This window comes from Pelodiscus sinensis, chromosome 4 (genome assembly GCF_049634645.1).
Source record: "Pelodiscus sinensis isolate JC-2024 chromosome 4, ASM4963464v1, whole genome shotgun sequence".
Taxonomy (NCBI): Eukaryota; Metazoa; Chordata; order Testudines; family Trionychidae; genus Pelodiscus; species Pelodiscus sinensis.
In genome coordinates, this window is record NC_134714.1 from 76,428,424 (window position 1) to 76,451,874 (window position 23,451).

At 46.2% G+C, this 23,451-nt stretch overlaps 1 protein-coding gene across 8 annotated transcripts in view; it reads right to left on the reverse strand.

Annotated features, from left to right (window-relative positions):
• The window catches only part of COMMD9 (COMM domain containing 9), a 48,010-nt gene that overhangs the window by 11,406 nt on the left and 13,153 nt on the right, over nucleotides 1–23,451 (reverse strand). For 4 of the 8 annotated variants that reach the window (XR_012903515.1, XM_075927503.1, XM_075927500.1 and 1 more), the window contains exons 1-2: nucleotides 21,103–21,133; nucleotides 18,087–18,190 (exon numbers count right to left, since the gene is read on the reverse strand). Coding sequence is in view for 4 of the 8 variants with exons in the window: in XM_006124465.4 (XP_006124527.1) it covers nucleotides 16,707–16,847; nucleotides 18,087–18,190; nucleotides 21,103–21,137; nucleotides 21,761–21,900; nucleotides 23,203–23,328 (546 nt within the window). In the remaining 4 variants the exon portion in view is untranslated. Of the gene's footprint in view, nucleotides 1–15,400; nucleotides 16,848–18,086; nucleotides 18,191–21,102; nucleotides 21,138–21,760; nucleotides 21,901–23,202; nucleotides 23,329–23,451 lie in introns of those variants that run through there. The other 4 variants (XM_006124465.4, XM_075927502.1, XM_075927501.1 and 1 more) reach the window with 3 other exon arrangements.

Sequence of the window (23,451 nt, forward strand, 5' to 3'; positions counted from 1 at the left end):
CACCAGTTGAGAACCACAGGTCTAAAGAAAAAAAATGAAACCACCCTCTTAAACTCCATTCAAAAATAAAGCTACATGTTGGGATCAGATTGAGGCACATCGAGATTTCTCTGCTGACACAAATTCATCTAGGAAAACAAGGTTAGCTCCCCTACTCCACAGTTAGCTCCACAGGAGGCCAGCTCATTGATATGATATGCTTTCGGAAAACTATGATTGTGTTTCCATCTTTTTCAGTTATTTGTCTTCTTAAGTACTTGAGGCTAAGCAGTCTTAGGGAATCCTTCCAGCTCAACAGATTAACTATATCTAGAAACACTTTTGTAGTCAATTCAGTTGCTTATGATGTAGCATATCAAGTAGATGAGAAGTCCCAGAAGTGGATGACAGATGCTGTGGCCACTGGTTTTGTGATGGTTAGGATTATGCTTTTAAGTAGGAGTGCTGGGAATTAGAGGAACAATCGGTTTTCAAGGACATTTGATCTACTGGGAATATTTAGACCAGGAAATTTATAGTGTTGATAATGTAACAGGATTAAAGCTCATTGCTTCTGACGCCATCAGGATCAACACAATTTAGTTTTCAGCTTTTAACAAGAGTGGAAAGTCCTTACATGGCAGTTCATTCTCTTATTTGAAGGGCTCACTTCCTGGGTTCTTGCTAGGTTTCAAATATTGACTGGCTATTGGCAATTTAAAGCATTGTCTATCCTTGAAACCTCCTCCCAAACTGATCTTCAGCTAAGCACTCTCTAATCCAATAAGCGCTGAGTCACTAGCCATTACACAACTCAGGGGAGGAACGTCTACCTCCTTAGGATTTCTCTGGACTAGAAGTTGTGGTCCTGTTTTAATTCAGGCTGGTCCCTTTGGTAAACTTTAGACATTTGTGCCCAGGAATAAACATGTGTGGAATGTCTAAACTAGTGTTTATAGCAGGGTCAGTTAACACAGGTTACTTTGCAATCAATTAGCTCTTGCTAAAACAGGACCCCCAATTCTATGCAAACCCCCAGGCCCAAAGTCTGTCATCTGCTATCAGTGAGATTTTAAATCTCGTTCCTGTATAGTGAACAGAGTAACAACTGCTCCTTTGCCTGGTGCTTCTTTTAATGCTCCTAGTAAGGAACAGGAAGAAAAGCTGCAGTAATCAGAGCATTATTGGTGCTGTCACTCCCAACAGCTCCTGCCAGGTGACTGGAACACCACACTGTCTGCAGTAATGTCATGTAACACACAAAGCTGGGATTAGCATCAAAGAGTTCCTGTGGCAGGCTTGCCCTTCAAAGCTTTCTTCAAACTGGCCACAAAGGTGCTAACAAGGCATGAAACAGAGTTTCTGAGACAACCCACTTCCCCCCAAAAAACAAAAAAATCCCAAAAGCAACCCCCCCTCAAAAAAGCCTCCCTCCAAAACATACAAACAGTAGACCCATTTATTCAACAGCTACCTGCAATGCTGAGAGCTGTAAAAAGAACGAGTCTGCCTTGTAGATTTCTTGGAGAGCTGCAGCTGCAACGTGCTTTATAAGAGCTAAGTATCACTCTGGTGATGCTTTATGATTAGTAGTGCTATTGGAGGTGCCATTTTATGGTCAGGAAAAGATGCCGTGAAAGACCAACCTGAGCGGAGCTAAATTAGACAGTAATGGATCCCGTATCGTCTCCGTGAGCCAATCCCCACCTGAGGGCAACGTCATTGGCCCAAACTGAGTGCACTACTACAGGATCAATGCTGCACTGCTGTGTGTGTTAGAACAGGGTGGACCAACAGGTTGTGTGTAGGAGTGGAGACACGCTAGCGTACTAACTGGCTATGGTGACTTCCCAGCAAACGGGCAGAGATTTCTTTTTGAGTCTGTTTCTGGCTTAATCAGGTTTCTTCCCCACTCCCACATTTCTGTTTCCTCCCCTTTCTATGTTCACACAAGCCTGTGCTAAGCATTGCTCCATACATGGGCACAGGCAATGCTTATGTCTGCCCCAAGCACAAACAGTCCAGGAGAAGACCCTTAATATCCTTTGTAAAGGTAAAAGGAGGCCATACTGCCCATAATGAATACAGTTCTACCATAAACATTTAGGAGGCTTAACAGCCTCACAAAAAACAACACAGGGAATAAGGACTCAGCTGTGAAAACAGGACTTCACATCAGTAGGGTTCACATCCATCCAGGGGTGGCCTGAGCCCTTTTGGTGCCCGGGTGCGCAGCACTGCCCCCGGGTGCACAGCGCATGCGGCCCCCCCCCCCCCGGGGCGCGCGGGCCAGCCACAGCTGCTGGCGCTCAGTCCGGGGCCTGCCCCCGGGGCGCACGGTGCATGAGCTGCCCAGCCTGGCCCGGACGACTATTGCTGCTGGCGCGCGTGCCGGGCCGTGCAGGGCCCCACGGCTGTGGGGGGAAGGGCGCTGCTGGCTGGCAACGCAGGGCTGGTGCTGCGGGAGCCAGGCGCGCAGCACCTGATGGCAGCTATAAGGGACACTGCGTGCCCCTTACAGCTGCCATCAGGCGCCCTCCATTGGTTGGTGCCCTGGGCAGCCGCCCAGCTAGCTCATGCCTTAGTCCAGCCCTGCATCCATCCCTGGGGTCGATTCGTTCAGAGGTGCCAAAAATTCCTTCCAGTCATGCACAGACGTGCTTTGACATGTACAGAAAGATATCCAGGAAAAGGGGATATTGACGTACCCGAAATTTCCCCTACACCCGTTGAATTCAGCTCCCCAGTGCCCAGAGCTACAAACTGCAGCTGTGTCTACAATATGCTCTTATTTCAAAATAAGCTACTTTGAAATAACAACTCCTGAAATAACAATTTCGAAATAGCACATCCACACTGCAAAACCCCATTGAAACAGCGCAACTTTATATCGAAATAGCGCGTCCACACTGATTGGAGCCTGAATGGCATTTAAAGCCCCACAGAAGCACCCTGGGGAGGGCATCAGGACAGCAGTCACTTCCTGTAGCTGCTGCCTGAGGCTATCTGAGGCTCTTGCTTAAAGGGGGTCCCCTCTATAGCTGTGTCTCAGACTCTTCTCCATTGCCCACCTCGAGGGACAACAAACACAGGAACGTGTGCTCTGCTTGCTCTTGTACATGCCACAGTACTCTCAACATGGAGCAAGAGGTGCTGCAAAGCAGTCACCGGCTCTTAGACCTCCTGCTGCAACTCCTGGTGTAGTTCATGCAGGCTGCCCATCAGGTGCTGAAGGAGGACGATGACCAGCCCGGAATGGGGGACCTCCTCACCCAGGTCTAGGCGCTCCTCATGCACCGCATATCCGTCAACCCTCCCCTGCACACCGTGCACTGCCGCGTCTGGCACTGGGAGACCAGTTCAGACTGGTGGGACCACATCGTCATGGAGTGGTGGGACGACCAGCAGTGGCTCCAGAACTTCAGTATGCGGAAGGACACCTTCATGGAGGTCTGCACATGGCTTGACCCTGCTCTCTGGTGACGGGACACCCTGATGAGATCCACCAACCCCGTGCTGCCATTGCAGTTTGGAAGCTCACGACACCAGACAGCTACTGCTATGTGGGGAACCAGTTCAGTGCGGGGAGATTGACTGTTGAGCCCATGCTCACGCAGGTATGACTCTTTAACTATTGTCCTAGGAGGATGGTGAAGCACTGGATGGGGTTTCTTAGGGACAGGCTGGTGGCCATATGATTGTAGACATCTGCCTTCCTGTGCCTGGTATGAAGGTTGGACTGCTCACCTTACACCTCGAGGAGATCCAGGATCTCCGTACCAGTCCAGGATGGGGCTTTGGAGGTGGCCACCAGTGTGCTTGAAGCTGGGGGCGGGGAGTCTCGATGGGAGTGCTGTGGTTTGCCATGGCAACAGTGCAGGCAGTGTAGGGTTCTGCTGTGTGGCATGGGGCTAGCAGGGCCGGTTTGGTGCCACAGGCCCTTTCTCTTCTGCCTGCAGCTTTAAACCCTGCACAAGAAGGCAAACTGAAGAGTTTTGAGGGGAGTGGACAGAATGGCCACCAGGGTCGCTTATTTCGAAATAAGCACAGCTGGGCATCCACACTAACCCTATTTTGAAATAAGCGTTATTCCTCGCAGAATGAGGGGTTATTATTTCACTATAGCAAGCTCGTTATTTTGAAATAACTCTGTAGTGTAGACATGCCCTGAGAGACAAGTTTTAAGAGCACTGAGTGGGGAACCAAGTACATGGAGCTTCTTTGATGAAAGCAAACACAGGTTCACCGGGTATATTTCATACTGAGACAGGATAGCAGCGGGCTCTTAAAAAGATGTTCAATGAGCAGCTCTTTCATCATGGCCTGTGTTCACAACAAACACATTTTCTTGTAAAGGGCTCAGTTTCAGATGAATGAGCCATGAATTCAAACTTTTAAAGTGGGGCAGAGAGAAGGAGGGCATGCTCTCAGCTATCCTTACCAACAGAACACATTTCCTTTGAAGTGGATTGTAACAAGGCTTCAGATTTTAGTCCAGAGGTCAAGCCTTGTTATGTTTTGAAAGCTGTCTGGTGCGATGCTATGATGTGTGCTAAGGACCAGATTTTTAAAGGTATTGAAGTGCCTTACTCCCACTGAAATAAAACTAAACTAAACTAAAAATCTGGCCCTAAGGCACAGCAGAGAGTGATAAATTCCGCAAAAAGCCATTTTCTTGGTAGCTGGCAAAGATAATTTCAGTCAGCCAGGTAAATAAATGAGAGAGAACTAACATAGTTAACAGGATCCTATAGGGCTAATGGCTTTTTTCAGCTAAATAAAATATCTTCTACTCCTTTGCCTCCTTTGCACCTTTGCCTGAAGACTTCATGAGGCTTGACTAACATGAATCACTAAATGGTACCAGCTCTCCTGTGAGGTAGGTAAGTCTTGGTGTTACACCCATTGTACAGAAAGCTAAACTGAGCACAGAGAAGTTAAGTGAAATACCCCACATCACACAGCAACTGAATGGCAAAGCTAAGGCTAAAACTCAGGAATCTTGACTTAAGTACTGTCTCTAATCACTAGCTGATGCTGCCTCCACAGAATTCCTGTTAATAGAGATAGCTGCTTGTGTGTTCCGTCCTATGTTACGAATAGCTACCATTTGTGACCAGGCTATTTAATTTGAAGGGGTTGTTTGCAAAGCTTTCCCCCTCTGCTGAGAGCTATCTAAGGCTGTGTCTAGACTACATGCCTCTGTCGTCAGAGGCATGTAGATTAGACACATAGGCAAAGTCAAACGAAGCCGTGATTTAAATGATCGCGGCTTCATTTAAATTTACATGGCTGCCGCGCTGAGCCAACAAACAGCTGATCAGCTGTTTGTCCGCTCAGCACGCTAGTCTGGACGCTCCCCTGCCGACATCAAAGCCCCTTGTCAGCAGCCCCGTTATTCCTCGTGGGATGAGGTTTACCGGGGCTGCCGATGAAGGGCTTTGATGTCGGCAGGGGAGCATCCAGACTAGCGCGCTGAGCGGACAAACAGCTGATCAGCTGTTTGTCGGCTCAGCGTGGCAGCCATGTAAATTTAAATGAAGCCGCTATCATTTAAATCGCGGCTTCATTTGACTTTACCAAAACAACAAATCTACATGGCTCCGTCGACGGAGCCATGTAGTTTAGACGTACCCTATGAGTTGAATTAGTTACATGAAAGTCTAGTTGATTTTCAGTCAATGGCATACTTCATAGTTCCTGTGATTGCTTATACTGAGAGAAAATTATGAGCTCTCGTATGATATTGGCATAGGATTGTTACCTTCATATGAATTTCTTGACCTAATGAAATCATTCTTAAACCCATCAAGCAACAAACAGGAATCCTGCATAGCCTTTGGAAGGCAGTCAGGGTATAGTATGATGTACAGCAGCAGGGAAAGGAGAAATATTATGCAAAGATGCCAGGACACTGCTTTTACACAAAGTGCCTTGGGATCTGGGGTGCAGATAGGACGTTAAGGCTGATTTTTGAGAAGCACTGAGCATTGAACATTCTAGCCAAAGTCCGTGGAAGCTGTTGCTGCTCAGCACCTTTGAAAATCAGGTGTTCTTTTTACGGTGTCATCAGAAAGATGCATGCACATTCACTTAATGTTAATCTAAGGAAGGGCTGAGTGGGCACTGGTAGGATGGGAGCCTACAGGTGTAAATTGCCTAAGTAGCTGGCACCCGATCCAGCAATAACTAAGCTATCCCGACTTCACATTCCAAACAGGAGGCAGAAGACAATGTTATGAGGAGAATAGAATCAGCGGGGTGCTATGGTATTTTACAGAGAGATACAAAGACAGGGTCTCTGCCCCCACACAATTTACCGTGCAGAGAAAGAAGGTAAAACCACAGAAGAGCAGTGTGATTTGAATGGGGCATCCACAACTTTTGCTTAGATTGTTATGGTAAGGAGCAAAACTTTTTCATTGTCAGTTTAATATTTATCAGAGGATAGAAGAAAGGAGAAAAGGCAGAAAAATGTACATCTCTCTCTCTTCTGAAAGGATCTGTTCTTTATGAGGAGCTCTAGTACTATACCCAGACCAGCATAGTTTTGTGGGTGCCTGCTTTATTTTGTCAATATCAGCCAGAATTTTTCAGCTGGCAGATAGCATCAGATTGGAAAATGAGGTCACGGGAAAGCAATGGGAAGTAACTTTAAATAGGAATATTCACAATGGTGCTATCTTATATGGGGATGTTATTGGCATTTGACATTTGCTAGCTTTCCCCTGGAAAAGAAAAACATCCTGAGAAACAGGAAATACATTCTCCACGCTCCTCTCTCCCAGTAAAAGTACAAATGAAGAGATATGGGTTGATTAAAACATATATTGATGAGATTAACATTCCTGGGTTTCTGTGGTTTCAGTATGACCCTTTGATTATTTCTCTATAACCACATCCCTGTTTTAATAAAGCATACTTTCCTCTTGGTAATATCTAGGTCAGACTTTCATGATTCTCCCTCTACCTCCATCTACTTAGCTTAACAGACCACAATGTAACAGCTGCCATATAGTGCTACTGGGGCCAAAATAATTAAGAGCTATTTCACTTCTAGGTGGAAAAAGGCATCCAAAACTGTGCAGGAATATTCCCAGGGAAAAGGCACTAACTTCCTAGGACATTGTCATGAACTCCCTGAAGGCAGAACCTTGTTTTCATGTGGAGCACATTGCAGAATTGACATCTAGCTGCTTAGCAAGCCTTACTGACATGCATAGAGGTTAGCTTAGGGAAGAAAAGAAAATGCACCTGTACGTTTATTGGCAAGGAACTGAGGTCACTCTTCTCTGGAGCAATGAGTGAGGATAATTCATTAGGATGAGGTAAGTATTTCAAGCTAGGTCAATTTGCTGTCAGTGCAAGTGGCAGGCAGTGATGTACCTCTGTCCTTATCATTTAGGTTTCTATGTCTCTACCCATAATTTACAACATGGCCTAAGGCCTCAGAGCACAAGTTGGATGTATTATTTCTTTAAAAAAAGCTCACTCCAAGGCCCATATCTAATATGCAAAGTTTCATCCCGCATCTTATTTTGCATTGCTGAGTTATCACCCTCTAAATTACAAGCAGAAGCCCTGGCAGACTCTTGCTAACAGCACTAATGGCTGCTATTATAAGTCTGCCACTTGCTGGCACTGAACCTGCGTCATCTCATCTGCATACAGGGATGCGGTCAACTTGAAAAATCACATTTCTGTATGAAAAGTGATACTTTTGTTGCAAACAATACTTTGGACATAGTAACAGGAAGATATATGGGTAGGGTGGAAATGTATTTAACACTAGTCGGTTTGTTTACTTTGTGTGTTTGATAGCATTTTGCAGTATGCCAGTTTCATTGTTGTACTGATGTGTGCCTCCCGTCCTCTGCGCTAGCAAGATGACCTCCTTCCTGTACTGCTGTAGGAAGGAAATCATGCACGCTGTGTCCGAGACCCTGCACTAATAGCAGCAGCAACGCTGAAGCTGAAAACACAGCAAGCAGGTAGGCATGTGCCCAGGGAGGAAGTGGAGTGGGAGAAGAGATGTGTTGCACTTGAGGATTTTTTTTAAGAGGTCTTTGTAATAGTTCAGAAGGGCAGAAAACCCCCTAGAATGTTATTGTACAGATTTTTTGTAAATGAGTGTTCATGATGCTTTTTTAAAGGGGGAGTGTGTCAGAAACTTCATTGTTTGAAACTCACGAATTTGAAAAGATTCCAAATCACCAGTGCCCCCTGAAGTATAGCACTGTTGCTTTTTCTTAGGATGCCAAAGCTGTACCTGGCTCTATTTAGGCTGTGGCAGGCTTGATTCATCCCAGCTTGCGCCTTCTATAGATATACCAGCCCCAGACTGCGGCTTCTATAGAGATACTGGGATAGTGGATCAAATTAGAAGGCCAAGTTCGCCATCTTCTGGGGAAAACATGCAAGCTGCCTAAGAGACAAGGTAGGTGAGGTAATCTCTTTCAGTGAACCAAATCCTATTGGTAAAAGAGGAACTTTCAAGCTACACAGAGCTCTGCTTCAGATCACTGGAATCAAGTTACCTAGAGGGTTGGCACAAACATGTTTTATTCATTCCGTCACTCCTGTTCATGGCTGGATTAACCCATCACTGGACTGTAGACACACACACAGTTCTGAGTCCCTCTATGGACCAGCGTGACTGCTCTGTTAACCCAAACATGTCTGCTCCTCCCGCGCAGCTTAGTTAATTCTCTTCTGTCCAGGTACGTGATTAGCTCCTGATGCACAGACACTGCCCTATTGACCCCCTTGTGTCTGCCCTCCCCGCCTAAGCACCTGGCCACGCCCCTCCCAGCTGGTTGCCCCAATACAGCTCTCTGAACATATAGCAGTTCCCAAGGCTGGTGCTAAGTGAGCCTGGTGTGCAGAGCAGAGGGGACACTGGCTGTTGGAAGGGGAAACTTCAATGCAGGAACCAGCCACATGGCAGCAGGGAGGCGGCGCAGTGCTGCCTGCTCCATTGTTCACTTACATTTAACCTGGCACCTCCTCCATCATGACAGAGGACAAATTTGAGTGTGTGGCATTGCTGGTGCCCAGGGTTACAGTAACACTTAGCTTTCCCCTGCCCTTTGCCCCAAATTTGGGCCACAGACACAAGCCTCATTTACCTGTGCATGAATCTGTCCCTGCTCCTCTTTGAATATTCATGAGAGGGATATGGTCTGAGGACAAAACCAGGCATTAATAATGTCTGCTGTATTCTGGTACACTGCTCTGCTCTGTAAACTTGGGCAAGCTGAGACTCTGTCTGTGCATGTAGTCATCAAATGGCTGTCTGTCTCACGGGCACAGTATATCAACGTGCATAAAACACAGTATTCTTATTATGCACTAGTGCATCGTTAATATACATTTCAGCAGTAGCTTTGGAAATGTCAGTGGCTGTATGTGTACTTTGTCAGCCCAAGTGTTGAGGAGGTAGGAGGAGGTGCTGCTGGTAGCCACTGAACAAAGCAAACTCCCCCCCTCCCCACACACATTTAAAGTAGCAATGACTAGGAGGGTCAACTAGCACAGGCACTGGTGCACATCTTCCGAGCACATGGAAAATTAGGAAATCCAGTTGCTAGGCCTGCCCAGGCATGATTTATTAATGAACTAATCCATTTGGCTAGTTTAGTACTCACTGAGAAGTATTTAGGTCATGCCCCCCTCCATCTACACCAGTCACCCCCACAGGAGCCCAAAGTATACCCACTGCCATCCACAGCCCCAGCACTGTTCAGCTGGAGACAGGGAGAAAGGTCCCAGACTTGGTGTGCTGCAGCTACAGCACCCATAGCTCCTGGGTGATGTGACCACTGCTACCACCGCCCCAGGGCTCCAAGCCTCAGAAGCCTGAGCAGGCAATGTGTATCCAGTTCTCAATAATACATCCCTATTACTGATTAAATCAAATGCTCGAAAATACCCATCAGTTGCTATTCGCAATGCATATGAAATGCCCCCAGTCTCCTGCTGTCTTGTTTAAGCAACTGGATTAGAGCGTGATGGTAGCTGTGAGCCTGGCCCAAAACATATTTAACTCAAGCAGAACAGCTTCAACCAACAAAGGGAGCAGCAAGCCCAGGGCTATTACAGAACATGGGTAGGCAGAGGCACCAGGGTAGCCTCAAATCCATACCTGCCACAGTCCAAGCCCACAGCCAATCCTCTGGGTTACAGAGGAAGTTGCTTCTGGCTTAACCAACATTTAATTAAAACAGCTTTCATAGACAAGAGGGAATCAAGCTCCACATTGCCCATAGCACATGCAGCCCAACTGTGTTTGAAACCCCTCCAAATCCCAGAGGAAGGGTTCAAACCTACAGCACCACTAAGCAAGGAAAGCAGTCTAACCACTGTACTACAAATCATGGAGTTGATGCTGCTCAAATAATAGTGTAAAATGTCAACAGGCAAGCTCCAGGGGTCCCTAGCCTCCACCACCAGAACTAGCTGCATAACCCAGGCACGTACATGGACTGCAGCACATCCCTCTTCCTACACACCCTTTTCAGTGAAAGGGGCTTGGACTCAGCATCTCCCCTAACACACCAGAGAAGCCCCATTCCTGGCTTAAAGAAGGCGCCTCAGACACCACAGGGCAAATTAAGGATGTGTCTATACTGCACCCTTAGCTCGAAATAAGATACACAATTTGTGCTATGCAAATTGCGTATCTTATTTAGATTCTTTTTCGAAATAGCCTATTTCAAAATTTGGCGCATCTACACAGCACCAAATTTCAAAACAAAACACTATTGCGAGACATCCCTTATCCCTTGTGCAACGAGGTTTACAGGAATGCCGAAATAGTGTGTTCACTATATTTCGCAATAGTGGATGCATTCAAAAGATGTGGGGTAGCTATTTTGGGATACCTCTGGTATCCCGAAATAACATTGCAGTGTAGACGTACCCGAAGACAGTACAAATGGCCAGACTGGGTCAGACCAATGATCTTGCTAGCCCAGTCGCCCATCTTCTGACGGTGGCCGATGCCAAATGCTTCAAACACAATGGACAGAAGAGGCAATTATCAAGTGATCCGTTCTCCGTCCAGCAGCTGGAAGGCTGAGGTATAGGGATAGCTGGAGGACAGGACTGTGTCCTTGGCTAAGAGCCCTTAGTGGAATCTTTCTCCGTGCAATTGCTCACTTTTGTATTGAAGACGATTACAGGTTGGCTTTGGTGACATAGACTAGCAAGGAGAGCCATATGCTGACTGTGCCTTGCAGGAAGCTGTACCACCTTTGGTTTGGTTTAAATCTGCTGCCTTTTCATGTCCTTGGGTCAGCTGGACTCTTGTGTTATGGGAAGGGGTGAATAACACGTCCTTAGTCACCTCTCCATATGGCTTACAGAGCTCTAGCCTATCCAACACTTGTAAGGGGAGCCGGGCCTCTCTACCCCGTGGGTAAGCCTCCCTCCTCTCCCAACCACTAGGCTAAAGGTTACATGGTAGGCCTCAGCCTCCTTCCCCCACTTGCCTCAGTTGTTTGACGGGCAAAGGTACATTATGAGAAATGATTTTGGCACCTAAGTGGTTCCTGGCCGTGGATCACAAGCAAAGGTCGGTAACTGGGATGGGTAGATGCCAGTTCAGTTTCCTTCTCCCTGCCTGAGGAGAAGAGATGTGAATAGGGCTCTGCATTTTCTCACTTGTGAGTCCCAGTCAGGGACCAAGGTGGGCTGCACCTTGTAGCATCCTGAGGTTGTGTCATTGTTATTAAGGAGCAATTAGGCAAGGTAGCTGTAGCCCTGTGGGCTGGCTGCTTACCCTGCTCTGAGTGATGCAGGTTCAATCCCTTCTTCAGCTTCCTGAGAAGGGACTTGAACAGCTGTCTCTGAAGTGACTGTCCAGCTGCTAGACTAAGAGGTGGTCTCCCTAGGGTGGGCCTGGTGTTTGTTACTTCATCCTCTTCTGCTCTTGTTCCACTTTCATCCCATATTCATGAGGGTCAGCAGGCTAGCAAGCAGCCATGTGGAGCCTAGCAGTTGTGGTGTGTGCTTAGCATGTGTTAGCTTGGGGTTCAAATCTCCGTTTGTTTGATGAGAAGAGAATTGAACCTTGGTCTCTCCGGTGGCTGGGCTAGGTGCTATTCTGACCTGGCGCCTCCCTTGCTCTTCTCTGCTGAAGCTGCTCCACTTTCAGTAACAGTCATTGGGCCAGAGTTCCAACAAACAGCCCTTTATAGCTTATGGGTTGGGTGTCTGCCCAGTAGGTGAAAGGTTGGGTTCACGTCCCCTGCTTACTTGTTGACTCTTATCTCTCAAGTGGTATGGAGAGGGCAGATAAAGAAAAGTTATTAATTAGTTCCCATAATAGAAGAACTAGAAGACACCAAATGAAATTAATGGGTAGCAGGTTTAAAACCAATAAAAGAAAGTTCTTCTTCACACAGCGTGTAGTCAACCTGTGGAACTCCTTTCCAGAGGAGGCTGTGAAGGCTAGGACTATAACAGAGTTTAAAGAGAAGCTAGATAATTTCATGGAGGTTAGGTCCATAAAAGGCTATTAGGCAGGGGATAGAAATGGTGTCCCTGGCCTCTGTTTGTCAGAGGCTGGAGAAGGATGGCAGGAGACAAATTGCTTGATCATTGTCTTCGGTCCACCCTCTCTGGGACCCCTGGTGCTGGCCACTGTTGGCAGACAGGCTACTGTGCTAGATGGATCTTCGGTCTGACCCAGTACGGCCGTTCTTATGTTCTTATGACTGGGCTAGTAGGTATTCCAATGTGCTGGCTCCTTCACTGTTTCCTTTTGAGGATGGGCTGCTCTCGCTAAATAGTCATGGAGCCACAACTACCCCCCATAAGTCTCCCTGTAGTCCAGGGATTTGGGTGCTTGCCCCTTAAGCAGTGGAAGTGCTGATTCAGATTCCCTTTCTGCTCCCTGAGAAGGGATTTGACCATTGACCTCGTGACTCCCTTTGTATTCCTGCGCTTTGGGTCCCTTGATGCTTGTGGAGAAATGCGAGGCTGTGTGAACTGTTCTCTGAAATTGTTCCATTTTAACTATATATTAACCAGGGCACAATAAGCTTCCAAAGCTCTTGGTGGTTTGGGGGTAAGGGTGCTCACCTACAGTGTAAGTGCCTCTGGATCAAATCCTTCCTCTACCAGGCAGGAGGGCTTCTTGTGGGTGGGAGCAGATCTCTTCTCGCTCATCAACAGGCCATTTACAGCCTGTCTTCTTTTTCTAATTAAAAGAGGAATTCCCTGGGCAGTAAAAAACCCCCCACTCACTTTTGTCCACCATGATCAGGATACAGGCACGGGTTGTGGCAGACTATGGATGGCATTTGAATAATTGTGTAGCCACAACAATTTTTAGCAGTTACACGACTATTTGATAGTCCCTGGGGGCAGGACTGGCAGCCAGTGAGTTCCTGGCTTGCCATCCCATGCTGCTGCCTCTGTGGCACATGGAGCTGATCCGCAAGGGGAGCTGGTTTAAAAATTGGCTCCCCATGCAAACCGGATCCGGTCTGCCACCCCTTTCTGTGGGGGGTCCCCCACCTCTCAGTGGACGGAGGCTAAGATACCAGCACCGCTCACTGTCTTTCAAAGCATATTGGAAAAAATCTCAGTTTTTGTCTCCGTTCTTAATTTGTCTCTGCTGCTGGGGAGAAAGTATGGTCTGACGCAGGGGTGGCCACGAATTTGTAAAGCGGTAAAGGGCTGCACTCTTCTGTGATATTAATGGAGGAGGTGCAGCATCTGGGATGGAGGTTGGTTGGCTGCAAAGAGAACTTTGGCTGCAGTAAGGGATTTGGGTGCAGGGAGAGGGTGTGGGGAATCTGGGAGGGAGTTTGGGTGAAGGCGGCAGTTGTGATCTGGGGCAAGGACTGGGGTGCAGGGGTTGTGACCTGGGCCAGGGAACTAGGATGCAGGAGGGACTGCAGGGGTTTGGGTTGTGACCTGGAGCAGATTGTAATACAGGATGGAGGGCAGAGGGTTTGGGTTATGTGGGGTGCCAGAGGCAGGCTCTGGCCAGAAGACTTAACTGCATGACTCCGGGTCAGCAGCCTTCTCAGGCAGACTCCCTGCCTGCCCCACGCCTACACTGGCTGCAGGGGCCAGGTGATCTTTGAATAGCTACAAGCCTAAGGGAAGGGGGGAGAGCTGCTTGACAAGTGGCAGCTACTATTGGCTGGAAACCAGCCAATGAGATAGTGCTGGGGGTGGGACAGGGCAGTGTAAGAAACCTCCTTCCCCTCCCTCCTCAGGCTCATAGTTGTTCAAACCAGGCCCCACAGCAGCTGCTTTTCTCAGCAGAGAGAGAGAGAGTGTGTGTGTGTGTGGGGCAGGGGGCCTGCCTGAGGTTCCCCACAGTGTCCACGGACCATATCTGGAGGCTTAGCAGGCTAGATCCAGACTGCAGCCTGTATTTTGCCCATCCTTGGTCTAATGCATACAGTGTGGGACATCAGACATTCTGAGTCCATTGCCAGCTCTCTCTCTGAAGCCTTCTATGGCTTTAGGCTATATTCCTTATGGCTTAATTTACTCATACATATAACCAAGACACTAATTCCCAATACTCCTGCCTCAGCAATGTGTTTGTGAGGCTTAATTCATTAGTATTTATAAACAACCCTATCTTCACCATATTAGTGCTATTAGATAATGCTGTAGAACATTTTATGATACAGCAGTAAGGGGATGTATTGCCTTGTAATGGTACAGCGCTTGCTAGTACAGTGACATCTGTGATGTGCTTATTGGAAAGCAGAAAACCTATAGAAGCTTAAATTATATACCTTAATCAAGTTACATCCAGGATATGTCAGCTAGTCAATAAGCAACACCCAAGTGGCAATAGTATTAACTCTCTATATAAAAAGAAATCAGTCAACCACCTACATGAAAGCTTGCCAGTGAGAAGAAAAATGGGCAGAGGTCACTGTAATTACTATACCATGTAATTAAAGTTTCTAATGCCAGCAAGGGTGCTGCAGTTGAAGGCAGTGGCACGTGTGGACAAGTTGGATGCTGAACAGTCAGTGGTTGGCGCAGCGTTCAGAACCAGCCACCATGAGAGCACAGTCTGGCTCTCACAGAAGGAAGGATGTTTTCATTTGAATGAGCGCTCATCTGAAGGTGCTATTGCCCTCATGTGAGAGCACTAAAATCAGCAACTCGCCCTCTTATAATGAGGGGCCCACACTACTGCGTAATGTGAAAGAATATGTTTATGTGTCATCAGAACCTCAAAAATCCCCACTGAGGGAACTTGTTGGAACCAAGGCTACTTGAGCCAGGGCTTGTGGGTTCTAGTCTCAGTGCAGCTAATGATTCATTAAGCTCTCAAATAAGTCACGTTGCTATTTGATGCTTTAGTTAGGCCACCTTCCTATAAGTTCATTGAATGAATTAATGCTTGTAGGAACTGAGCCCCTTATCTACGTTCTAAGGAAATGCTAACTATTGCAAATTAAAGATGGGCCCGAGTAGCAGAGTTGAAGGGTGTTCAGATTCAGGGTTTCTGATTGGCACATTACAGAATGAGGAATCTACATGAAGTGTGGGTCTCAGCTCTGCTCACAAAACAACCTGAGGGAGTTTGAATGAGATATTCACCTCAGGCCTCTCTCTCACTGCACACATGAGAGGGAAAGGTGAGACTCATTTGATCTGGAAGTTCACACTAAAAGGAGTAAAGAGACCACGAAGGGATCAGCTCTGTCCGCCTAAGAGCCAAAGAAAGGAACAAGCCTGAACTTGCCATCCAACTAATAGAAAGCGTGTGTCACAGAGAAACTGAGGGAGTGTACCTAGAGAGACATGTATGAATTCAGGTTTATTCTGAATACAATCAAGTAACAGTTTATTTTTGCTTTTACTAAAAAAAGATTTATTTTACATGAAGATGATATAACTGCACATTATGGGGGGAGGGGGAGTGTGTTACAGGCACCAGCTGTGGTACACACAGTTGCTACTTATTCTTCACCATCTAAATCTATCTTCACACTTTTATTTTTTGTTCTTCAGGGAAGACAAAGCCTAAGTCTCTTAAACCCAATGTAAGTGAGCAAACCCACCCCCCTTTTCTTTTCTGCCAGAAGGAAGAAATGACTTTCTACTAAAGATGTTCCAACCCACTTACTTACAGTGATGTGCTCAGGCTAGTTATTGTGCAAAGAGTAATATGGAGCCAATCAGAGAGGAATACTCCACTGCATAATTGCCCTATTTCAAAACATTATTCCATAGTAACGATCTGTAGCACAGCTGTGCCTGATTGAGACAGAGTGAGAAGCATGCACCTCAGTACACACTCCTTCAAGAGAGAAGCGCCCTCATTGTCTGGTAATGCTGGAAGCCAGCCCATCAGCTACCCTCAGTCTTTTCGTCCCTAATCTCAGGGCAGGGAAATAGCAGCAGCCAGTGGAGCGAACGCTATTTCCCATTACAACCCTTATGATTAAGCCAGGCTCTGAGCCTTTAAATCCTTCTCCGAATAGGAGAGGAGTTTCTTCAACATTAGTAAAATACATTTGGCACCAAAGCCAGTGCACATTCAAACGTCTGCTTTTGGATAGTCGTGTTACTACCTCCCTTTCCTCACCCCCCCCCCAAAAAATCAACCCACCCATTTTTTAATCTTGTTTAGTATAGAAAGAGATACCAGCCTGTAAGCTATCAGAACTCTATTTGCAATAGAAGAGAGTTCCTTCCCAGGTATAAATGGCAGGTGAAATTCACATCTCAGGCATTCATTTGTTTGCAACAGCAGAGAGTTGGTCTCGGATCCTTCCCAGCCCCTCTAACATAGTGTCCAGGGTTTCCTTATTCAGCTCCACAGTCACTGCGGAGATCACAGGGTTGTCCTCACACAGGGCAGGATCTTCCTGAACCTGAAGTAAAAAAGTGGTCTGAACTCACAGGAGACATCTACCTGCCCTCCGGTGCCTCCCTTCAAAGCACAACTGATTGAAGATGGACTAAAAATAGCTGATGGGCACAATAGCTGAAGAGCCCCAGTGTGCTTCCCGAACTGAACATCTCCCACCAAGGAAGCTACATTTCATTGGTGAAGACAAGCAACTACGTGGCACAACAGTGAGTAAAGGGGAAACTCTCACCCAGGCAAAACCCCATCTTGTAGGAGAAGTGTCTGATACTCTTACTAGCAGTACCAATGGGCTCTTTAGCGTCCCTACAGAGTACACAGCTACCAGATTTTTCTCCTCTCACATAGTATCTCCTCTGGAAGAGACCATCCATCCCAACTCACTTTAAAGGTTCTTGAAGCACAGAGGGTTGAGTGGACCTCCTGGGATTTAAACTTGCACATCCAGGGAATCTAGCTATTCCCTCCTCCTCCCCGTCTCACCTGATCTACGTGTCAGTGAGGGAGGTCTCCTGTAGCCAAAAACTAACCCCAGAATAATCTACTAAAGAGATGGTGGGTTAGAGTGAATAACAGTCTTGGATGAAGGGCCAGATGGCACCTTATGATTTGCTAGCCTAATGTGGTCTCCATGGGTGTGTCTAGACTACAGGGTTTTGTCGACAAAAGTGGACTTTTGTCGACAAAACTATACCTGCGTCCACATTACCTTTGAGTTATGTCGACATAACGTTGACAAAACTTAGCAGTTTTGTCGACGTATGTAAACCTCATTCGATGAGGAATAACGCCTTTTGTTGACAGAGTTCTGTCGATAGAAGGCATTATTGCATCTACACTGTCCTTTGTGTCCACACAGTTATGTCGACAAAGCGGCTTGCTTTGTCGACAGAACTGGATGTAGTCTAGACGCTCTGTCGACAGAATCTGTTGACAAAACTTCTGTCGACAAAACCCTGTAGTCTAGACATACCCCATGTGTCAGAGAATTCAAGTTGTCCTAGAGCTCAGCAAGCTGGCTCCTTGTAATAGCAGAGAACTTTCCCATCCTCCAAAGGGTCTGTCATGGTTCCCCCTCTAGACCTCATTCATTCATGGGGGATCCACCCATATTTCTCTTGTATCATTTCTATTTGTGCCTATCTAGCATCACAAGTAAGTTAGCACTGAACTCTTCTCTGCTGCTACAGAGTGATTCTCTTGCACCTGAACTCTCACCTGGACACAGTAACCCATGCATTACCTTCAACTGTAGTAGACAGGTGGGTACTGCCATTCTGCCGATGCTGTCCGAGGAGGTCTTGATGTCCACTCTCCAGTCCATGTCAACCAGCCGAGGTAGGGAGACTGCAAGATTGAAAGTTACATTTAGTTAAAGCTTATGACTTGGGCTTGTCCACATGCAGTAATCCCAGCTTTTGCTATAGGAGCCACTGAGATGTTGCAGATAACCATTTCCATGACATCAGATTGCACTGAAACAAACCAAAAGCCTATAATCTCCATAGAGGCACAAAGCACTTTCTGGTTCCAAATCAGGCCGCTGCTCTGTACAACATGTAAGTTGCAGGCAGCTGGGAATGAAACAGCACACAAGGCAACCCTAGAGAGAGTGCAAAACAAGCAGGGGAGAGGAGCAATAAGGCTTATTAATTCCTTTCTCCAAAGGACCCCCTATGCCAGCATTCTTCTTGCTTTACCGAACTGGCTTCTCCCTGAAGCCTACAGCCAGCATTTCAATGTGCCTTGATTTGGGCCCTACAGTGTGTCCTGCTCCATGCTGCAGTTGAAAGATAAATCATGTAGGAATGATCTGAAAACTCAGCAATGCAAAATACATGATTTCCACTCCCATGCCTGCTAGCAAAGGAACTCTGGGGTACAGTGTATGTGCTGGGGCACAGCCACCTCTCTGCATCTGGCCAATTCATTAAATGCACCAAAGCACTTGCACTTGATGGATGACCAATGATTTAAGCCTGACCCAATTTCCATCGCATTAGAGCGGATTAATTCAACAGTGTAATGAAATGCCGATGTTGGTGCTTAAGATGCCCAGAACACTATAAACCTGTTAAGAGAATGAGGCTATTTGAACTTGGCTGACCATTTGACATTTAAGAATCTATATTCTACCTAGGAGAGAAAAAGGTTACATCGTTTCATCTGATGGAGCATACACAGCCTGGCTGTGTCTTTCAAGGTTAAGAGGTCAGAGGCTGCACAAAATTAAAAGCAGAAGTAGTACAGCAAATCTCCTAAAGCAGCAGGATAATCCCACAACTCACCTTGTGTCCAAACTGGAAAGGCTACTAATACAGGGAAAGCCTGGGAAAATAACTACAAGCTGCATTCCAAACACGAGCATAGATCTTTGTAGGGCAGTTTTTCCTTTCTGAAGTGCTTTGGTGTCTAGTGAATAGTTAACAATGTTGACATTTAAAGGCATCTGACTCAGCCCCCTTTTAAGTGCCCCGACAGTTCATATCTCAGAGACATTTTGTCAGAGTCTCTGCAAACTTAAGCTCTGTTTCAACTATACTTCCTACGCTTTTTTTAAACTTTTCTTTGCAACCCTAACAACTGAGGAGTTGTCTTTCAAAAGAAAGCTGACACTGTAGAGAACAACTCATAGCCAGTATGGGCGCCCCCTGACTCCTCCCAGTGGGCAGAGGCAAGGGGCAGCATACCCAACAGTCTGGGAAAATAGCACAGTAAGAAAATAAAGGGTTTTCAAACATCTTGATGAAGTACAGGTGATGGGGGTGAGGCTGTGCCATGCAGCTGCATGACATAACTGCAATTACAGCACCTGCTTACACTAAATATTGTCCTAATTGTAGTTTTTCACATTTCTTCACATTACAATGCGATCTAAGAGATAACTTGAGCCAGCACCATGTGCCCAACCATGGTCTATCGGCAATAGCTCTGCTGACACATTCAGGAACTCTGCTTTAGGGCTTCTGGCCTTTATCTTAATCACGTACTAGCTGCTGAACAGGCTATTCCACCATGTTGGAAAAAGCTATTCTTTTCCGGGAAATGGTGGATTATGCTGATCAGGCATTTGCTGCACATTTCTAGAGGGGCAGATATAATGATTTCAACAACAAACATTATGAATGGTTGATTGACATGTGTCATAAAACTTAGGACAGTTTCCTGGGCCTCCAAAGAGCCTGGCAATGATTGCCTTGCTGATTAAAAAACAGGGCTCAACAGCTGCATCTTACATTGGGTTGTGAATGCTGCCCAATACTAGACTGTAAATGGGAGTGACTCACACACAAATGCTTGCCAGCCAAATCTGCACTGTCCCCTGGGATTCAGGTCTGGGGACAAATGGTAAGAGCAGACTCCCCAAACTGGGCCAAGTCACTGCTTGAACTTTGCTCTGACATTGCACGCGATTCTCCTGCCAAGTTGGCTAATTCAAGCTGTTTCTCTCTCTGCTTTTCCTTGAAAGGTCTTGATTTTCTTTAGGGATGTCACAGGATAACCATTTACACAGTTAACTGATAAGCTTAGGCTTACTGGTTACCATGAATGGCTACACACTACCTCCCGCCCTGCTTCCGGGGAGCTGGCTGCTGCCCCATACTGCTGCCTCTGTATGAGCAGCATGAGGTGACAGTCAGCTCCCCAGGAGCAGGGGGCCGGCAGAAGGGAGCTAGTATATGCCAGGAACCAGTTTAAAAGTGCAGCAGGTAATTTCAGTGGTTCCCCCAATTACCTGATTTTAACATTCCTATGCGGGTTGTTTTTTTAATTTAAATTTTGCGGGAAAAGTGGCACACCCAGAGCTGAAGCAGAAAGCTGAAGCAGACTTTAAGTTCGCAGAGACTCTGACAAAATGCCTCCGAGATGTGAACTGTTCAAGCATTTGAAAAGGGGGCTAAGTCAGATGCCTTTAAATGTCAACGTTAACTATTCACTAGACACCAAACCACGTCAGAAAGGAAAGAAACTGCCCTACAAAGATCTATGCTAGTGTTCAGAATGCAGTTTTTCCACAACTCTGAGCAGGAAGTTACAGCGCTGTAAAGTGGCAGTGTAGACTAGGCCTAAAATAAGCAAGCTCTTAAACCATGGAAAAGTAAGTATGAGATGACAGCATTGGTTTCCACTTCCTGAAGGGAGGCTCAGTTTTCAAAAGTTTGGCACACACCATTTTAGTATACCTCAGATTGAAATTTCAAGGTCTTGCTAACCACCTTGCAAATATTAATAACCTCAAAAGCCAGTCTGCTACTTACTCTGACTTGATTGTGCTTCGTTCCTCCAGACAGCGCTGTGCAAAAGAAGAGGAAAACAAATACGGTCAGGGCTTTAAAGGAGATTACAGCAGCAAAGCACAACAGGAATAGTGAGTGGAGAGACTCCTTGCAAAAGGATCAGTCAGAAAAGAGAGAGGCTGGAGAAAGGAGACTACCCGTAGTAGGTGACAACTTTATTGTGGCAATTGCAAGAGTTGAAGAGTGTAGAATAAAGGCAAAGGTTGGCCCATAGTACTCAGGGAAAAATTGCTTTGCCATCAGAAACTTGGTGCAATTTACTGATGGCCTGTATAGTTCTCTGCAGGTTTGCCAGGCTACCTTACCACCACAAAATGCTGCATCGTTTTAATTTTTCATTTCTTCCAAAACTGTAAGACAACCTGATGGGCAGTAAGGCTGGGCCAATGGCGAAGACACTAGTTGGAGATTTGAGTGACAGAGGTTAAATTTCCTGCTGTACCACACAATTCTGTGGGATACTCACTTAGGGTGCATCTACACAGCGGGGCTTAACTCGAAATAAGCTACGCAAGTTGAGCTATGCCAAGGTGTTCCAGGCTGCCAGCCATGTGAACACTGGGGATATGTAACATTCTCTTGCTTAACATCCAAATGCAATCAAAAGGCAAGCACTTACACATTTTCCAAAATTATCTTGGTCAGGAGGTTTTTTAGGCTCTGGTGGAAGTTCTCTGGGAAAAGAGAGAGAATTTCTTCTGCAGATGACAGGCCCCGATACACAATGTGCCTGGTGAGGTTGTGCAAAGAGCAGACCAGCTGCAGGAAAGGAACAGTTAATAGAAAAGAAGCTGATGGTCACCACATACTGCACAGGGAGTGACTTCAGTAACCAGACAGGGTGCAGGGAAATGTACATGCTTCAGGCCGGTTCCAGCAATCAGATGCATGTGTGCAGGCCCTCATGGAGTCCCACTGAAGGTCTCTCCCCCCCCCCCCCCATATGGAGCCAACTGCAAAATCAGTTATAGAATTTCATTTTCTGTAAGAAATGACAAAGACCTTGCTTGATATGTGAGGCTCACAATTCACCGTACTTCAACCTGTACTAGGAATGTTAAAATGCGGTTAATTTGACTAGTCGATGGAAATTCCATCAACTAGTCAATAGGCACTTCCGCATTCCTCCTTTGAAACGTACAAGAACCCCTGCTGGGGGCACAGGTTTATGGGTGACCTTGACCATCCCTCTGTTGATGAAGGATTGTTCCCTGGAGTATACTCTTATCTATATTTTGAACTGCGTGTTCAGCCTTGGGAAAATTGAAAAAAAGAAAGCCAATGGGATTTAAGATCCTAAATCGCTTAAGCACTTCTGAATACTAGAACCCAAAATCTTGAAAAAAACCCATAAGCCAGCTAGCATGATTTAGCCTCCAATCCTGCATGGTATTCTATAGGACACAGGTGTCTGTGCCCACTGATCCCGATGTATGACTTGACTTTTAGCCAGCAGCTCTGTTTGAACAGAGTTTTCACTCAATTCACAGAATGAAACATAATTAATTAAAAACTTTGGTTAGGTAAATGGGGGAGGGAAGACCCTGTTTGGATTGTACCTAGGGCTTTAACTTACTGCATGAAATAATTTGCAGTGGCTTTTAGATGCATTAGTTTGTTCTTAAACTGCCACAGTTGCTTCTTCCTGTATAATTACTTTAGATCTTTAAGGGGCTTTACTCCCACCAACGGATTCATGATCCCTGCTATCAGACAGATGAAGGTCATTCTGGTGTATATAGAATCTGCATCCATTTTGACTGCACTTGTGAAGCAGAATTCCCCATTTTGTGTTCTAGTATCTGTGAGGATGTCCTGTCTTCACAGGCTGACACAGAGGCCCCAATGGAGTGCTGAACCTGTCCGACTGCAGCACTGAAGATGACACACTGCCTCATTAGCCATCACAGTGAAAGCTGATGATCAATTAATTACCATTAGTTTTAAAGTCTGCTTCTCACCAATGTTTGGCTGCTTGCAAAGAGGAGCAGGAGGGAAATGCACCTGCTACATGCAGGCCCTGTCAATAAGACAATTGATGAAGTGTCATTGCACTCTTACTTGAGCTGCTTCTTCTGATGTCACAGACAGTTTGGAACAGGTGCTGTCAATCAATTTGCTTGAGCTTCCTGTTGAGCTAGAAAAGCACTCTTGGCATAGCTGTCTAACTACGTCCTTTGAGGAAGCCTGGAAAATAATGAGTATGGAGCTCAGACACCATTGTTTATAATGCAGAGGAATCAGTGAGTACTTTTATAGAGTGTTTTACAACTGCAAAGCATTGCACTACTCACTCCAATATTCCCCTGG